Source organism: Peromyscus maniculatus, chromosome 2, assembly GCF_049852395.1.
Source record: "Peromyscus maniculatus bairdii isolate BWxNUB_F1_BW_parent chromosome 2, HU_Pman_BW_mat_3.1, whole genome shotgun sequence".
Classification (NCBI taxonomy): domain Eukaryota; kingdom Metazoa; phylum Chordata; class Mammalia; order Rodentia; family Cricetidae; genus Peromyscus; species Peromyscus maniculatus.
The window spans coordinates 76,686,712-76,690,594 of NC_134853.1; the positions used below are offsets into that span (position 1 = coordinate 76,686,712).

The window sequence follows — 3,883 nt, forward strand, 5'->3', positions numbered from 1 at the left end:
AATGTGCTATAAGTGAGAGACTTTGGAGTACTCAGTCCTAAATGGGATGTATTTATCAAACCCCTTCCCTCAATGCTCAGGGATCTATGTGAAAGAGGAGATGTAAAGATTCTAAGCCAGAAGTGATTAATAATTCCACAGAAACAGTGTTCTCCAGGCACAACAGGACTGATGTGCACATGAGTCCACAGAGACTATGGCAGCATGCATAAGACCTGCACAGGTAGGGTTGAGCACTGAAAAGCACTGAAAAGGGTTGAGCACTGAAAAGGAGAAGCAGATACAGGTTCTCACCCCTAAATAAGAAGCCATTTGCAAGTGATACCCACTGGCAAAGGGAAAATAAGCTTTCTCCAGTGGAGTGTCACTGGGTATATCAGCCACACTCCAGGTCAGGCCCCATGCCCAGGAGTAGTTGGCCAACACAAAACAAACACTATGGATCTTTGTTTATTCTTTTGTGGGTTTTTGTTTCATTTGGGCATTTTTGTCTTAGTGGTTTTCTGTATATTTGTTTTGATTTTTGTCTTGTTTTATATTTTTCTGAGAGAAAATGAGAATGTGAAGTTTGATGACATAGAGAATATCTGGGGGAATCTGAGGAGGGGGAAATAAAGAAAAAGTGAAAACATACATTGTATGAAATTTTCAAAGAATTAGTAAACCATATTCAAAAAGAAAAGGAGAAGAATGAATCAAGGTTTACTTCTAGTTTATAGAACAGAGAAAAGTCTAATATTTAAGTATATAGTGCACATTGGGTACTATGTTGGTTTCTTTATAGAGTATCTCTTTCCTCATGACAACCCTAAGAAATACTGACACTTCCTTTTTACAACCAAACTGAAGTCAGTGAGACTCACCAATTTGCTCCAGAAAGCAATTTGCTCCAAAAATAACATGTGGAGGTGGAAAGTGTTTGTTGTCCTAAAGCCCTAGGCCTTCCTGTGGACAATACAATTCTACAGATAAAGCTGTCAATCACACACATGATCTCAGGCCCTTGAAGGTTATGTACTTATAAGAATGAGTAAATAGTCGGCCCAAAGGGTACATTTTGATTGTAAATATTAGTTAGTACATATAGGGGTTTTGGTTATGCTGTCTTGATTTTAGGCAATGGTTCAAATACATAACTATCTTTGCCTGAAAATGAAGAGATATCTGATAAGTAGAGTAAATTCGATAATGGCAATGGGTATGATCTATAAAATAAGAATGAAGTTACTCAGCTACAATTTCACAGCAAACAATTGGCAGAGTATTTCCCTCATACAGTGTCAAACATCAGGGCCTCACTTGAAAGCAGGCACGTTGTGTTACGAAGCTCAAAGGGATAGATCCTGCAATTAGCATTCTGAAGTCAAGATGCCTTTTTATGCACCAGCTAACTTCCTCACATGAAAAAGCATTGCTTCATCAGGTGCAATTTCATTTTCCAAAAAGATTGTGAGTCTTCTCACAATTAAGCCATCATCAGGAAGAGCAGTTGCTCAGGCTCTTGATCAGCCATCTTGGTGCTTGCATATCTAGCACAGCTTGTCTCAGGCATAATATGAAGATCTCCTTCAAATTGAAAGAGAAAATGAGAACCTTATTTACTCTCCTTTATATCCATGTAGCTAGCCTGACTTACGTCATAACATATTTTTAAAAAGTGTAAAGTTCCTCATCCTCGAAACAGTGACAGTAGGAACATGTTTATTTCTTGTTTGAATAACAGCACAATTAGAGCAGGCAAACTACTGATACTAATTGGATCTAGGGGACATCATCCCTGGAGTTTCAGCATTTGTAACACTGTACTGACAGATTTGCAACTTTAATCTGCTGCAGTGTTGGCAAGTTTTTCAAAAGCAACAAATAGACTAAATTGCCTTCCAGATCCGGAGGCTGGTCCTTTGGAGAATGTTTCTGTAGCTCAGTCACTAAAGCAACTACAAGCATTTGAAAGCTGCAGATATTAGGTGTCCCCGACCATGAGAATATCCAGCATCACTTTCTTAGGTTTGAAAAGGAAACTCTGACTTGATTTTCAGTGTTCAAAGTCTTCAATTAATTTCTTTTACGTCTGCATAAATCTGTACATTGTTTTACTTACTGGCTCTCCCAATCATTGTGAGCGTATCTCTAGGAGTGACAGAAGAAACCATGGGCTTGGGAACTAAAGAGTATCCTATAATAAGAATATTTCCAAGCTAAGAGAAGAAAATAATCTCAGTAACTTAAAGGTAAACATATGTTTATAGACCAGCAGCTACAAATGCAGTTTGGGAATGGGAAAGCAAAATGTTATTTACTTTGTTCTTCTTTCATGATGTTTACTTAAAAAACTCTTCTTCCATTCCACCTTGACAGGACAAAATCAACAAGTTCACTGTTTATCTGCTGACTTTGTGGCTGAATTATATTAATGACTGATTGTCTGAACATGCACTGCTACAATAATACTCTCACTTGGAGAAGCACTTAAATGCAAAGCACATGTTCATATAAAGGAAAACTGTGAGGAAATGTGAAGCAGGACCATTTGCTTTATAAGTATATATGTGATGTAACCCATGGGTACATACTTACATGGATACTATCATAACATGGTTCACGAAAACTGGACCTCTGTCACAGTGTTTTTCTTCCTGGGATTTTCCCATTACCCCAAAGCTGAAGTCATCATATTTGTGCTGTGTCTGCTGATGTATCTGATCACCTTGCTGGGCAGTACTATTCTGATCTCCATCACCATCCTAGATTCTCACCTACACACTCCCATGTACTTTTTCCTCAGCAATCTCTCCTTTCTGGATATCTGGTATACCTCATCTGCTCTCACTCCTATGCTGGCAAACTTTATTTCAGGGACAAACACCATCTCATTCTCAGGATGTGCTTCTCAGATGTACTTCTCTCTGGCCATGGGCTCCACTGAATGTGTGCTCCTCTCCATGATGGCCTATGACAGGTATGTGGCGATCTGTAATCCCCTGAGATATCCCATCATCATGAACAGGAGAGTCTGTGTGCAGATTGCAGGCAGCTCCTGGCTGACAGGCTGCCTCGCTGCCTTGGTGGAAACTGGACCTGTGCTTCAGCTGTCTCTCTGTGGTAAGAGCATCATCAATCATTTCACCTGTGAAATTCTGGCTCTCTTGAAAATGGCTTGTGTAGACACTTCTATGGTACAGTTAATCATGATGGTGATCAGCATTATTTTTCTGCCATTGCCCATGCTGCTCATTTGTGTCTCCTATGCATTCATCCTCTCCAACATCTTGAGGATCAGCTCAGTGGATGGCCGAAGCAAAGCCTTTTCAACATGTGCAGCCCACTTGACGGTGGTGGTTCTGTTTTATGGGACAGCTCTCTCCATGTACCTAAAGCCCTCAGCTGTAAATTCACAGGAGATAGATAAATTTATAGCTTTGATATATGCTGGGTTAACACCAATGCTGAATCCTATTATCTATAGTTTACGGAACAAAGAAGTAAAAACTGCTGTGAAAAAATTGCTGATGAGAAATCCCTTTAGTGCTAGTTTGACTTCTGTCCTTAAATAATATTGGGAAAGGCACACTCATTTAAATTAATCTTCAACTTTATTGAGAAAACTGCATAATAATACAAGCCAAAGCTCTAGGAAACACTAATTTTCATTAGGAACTCATCATTATATCCTATATCAGTGATTCTCAACCTTTCTAAAGCTTCAACTCTTTAATACAGTTCTTCACATTGTGGTGACCCCAACCATAAAGTTATTTTCATTGCTACTTCATAACTATAAATTTGCTATTGTTATGAATCATAATGTAAATATCTGGGTTTTCCAATTATCTTAGGTGATCCGTGTGAAAGAGTCATTCAACTCCTAAAGGGTGGTGACCCA

General features: G+C 38.9%; 1 protein-coding gene across 1 annotated transcript; it reads left to right on the forward strand.

The window, feature by feature from the left end:
- Positions 1–2,594: 2,594 nt before the first annotated feature.
- Positions 2,595–3,627, forward strand: Or13f1 (olfactory receptor family 13 subfamily F member 1). The gene has a single exon (XM_006995098.3). It carries the CDS (start codon positions 2,595–2,597, stop codon positions 3,552–3,554), a length of 960 nt encoding a protein of 319 aa, XP_006995160.1. The 3' UTR covers positions 3,555–3,627.
- The last annotated feature ends 256 nt before the right edge of the window (positions 3,628–3,883 follow it).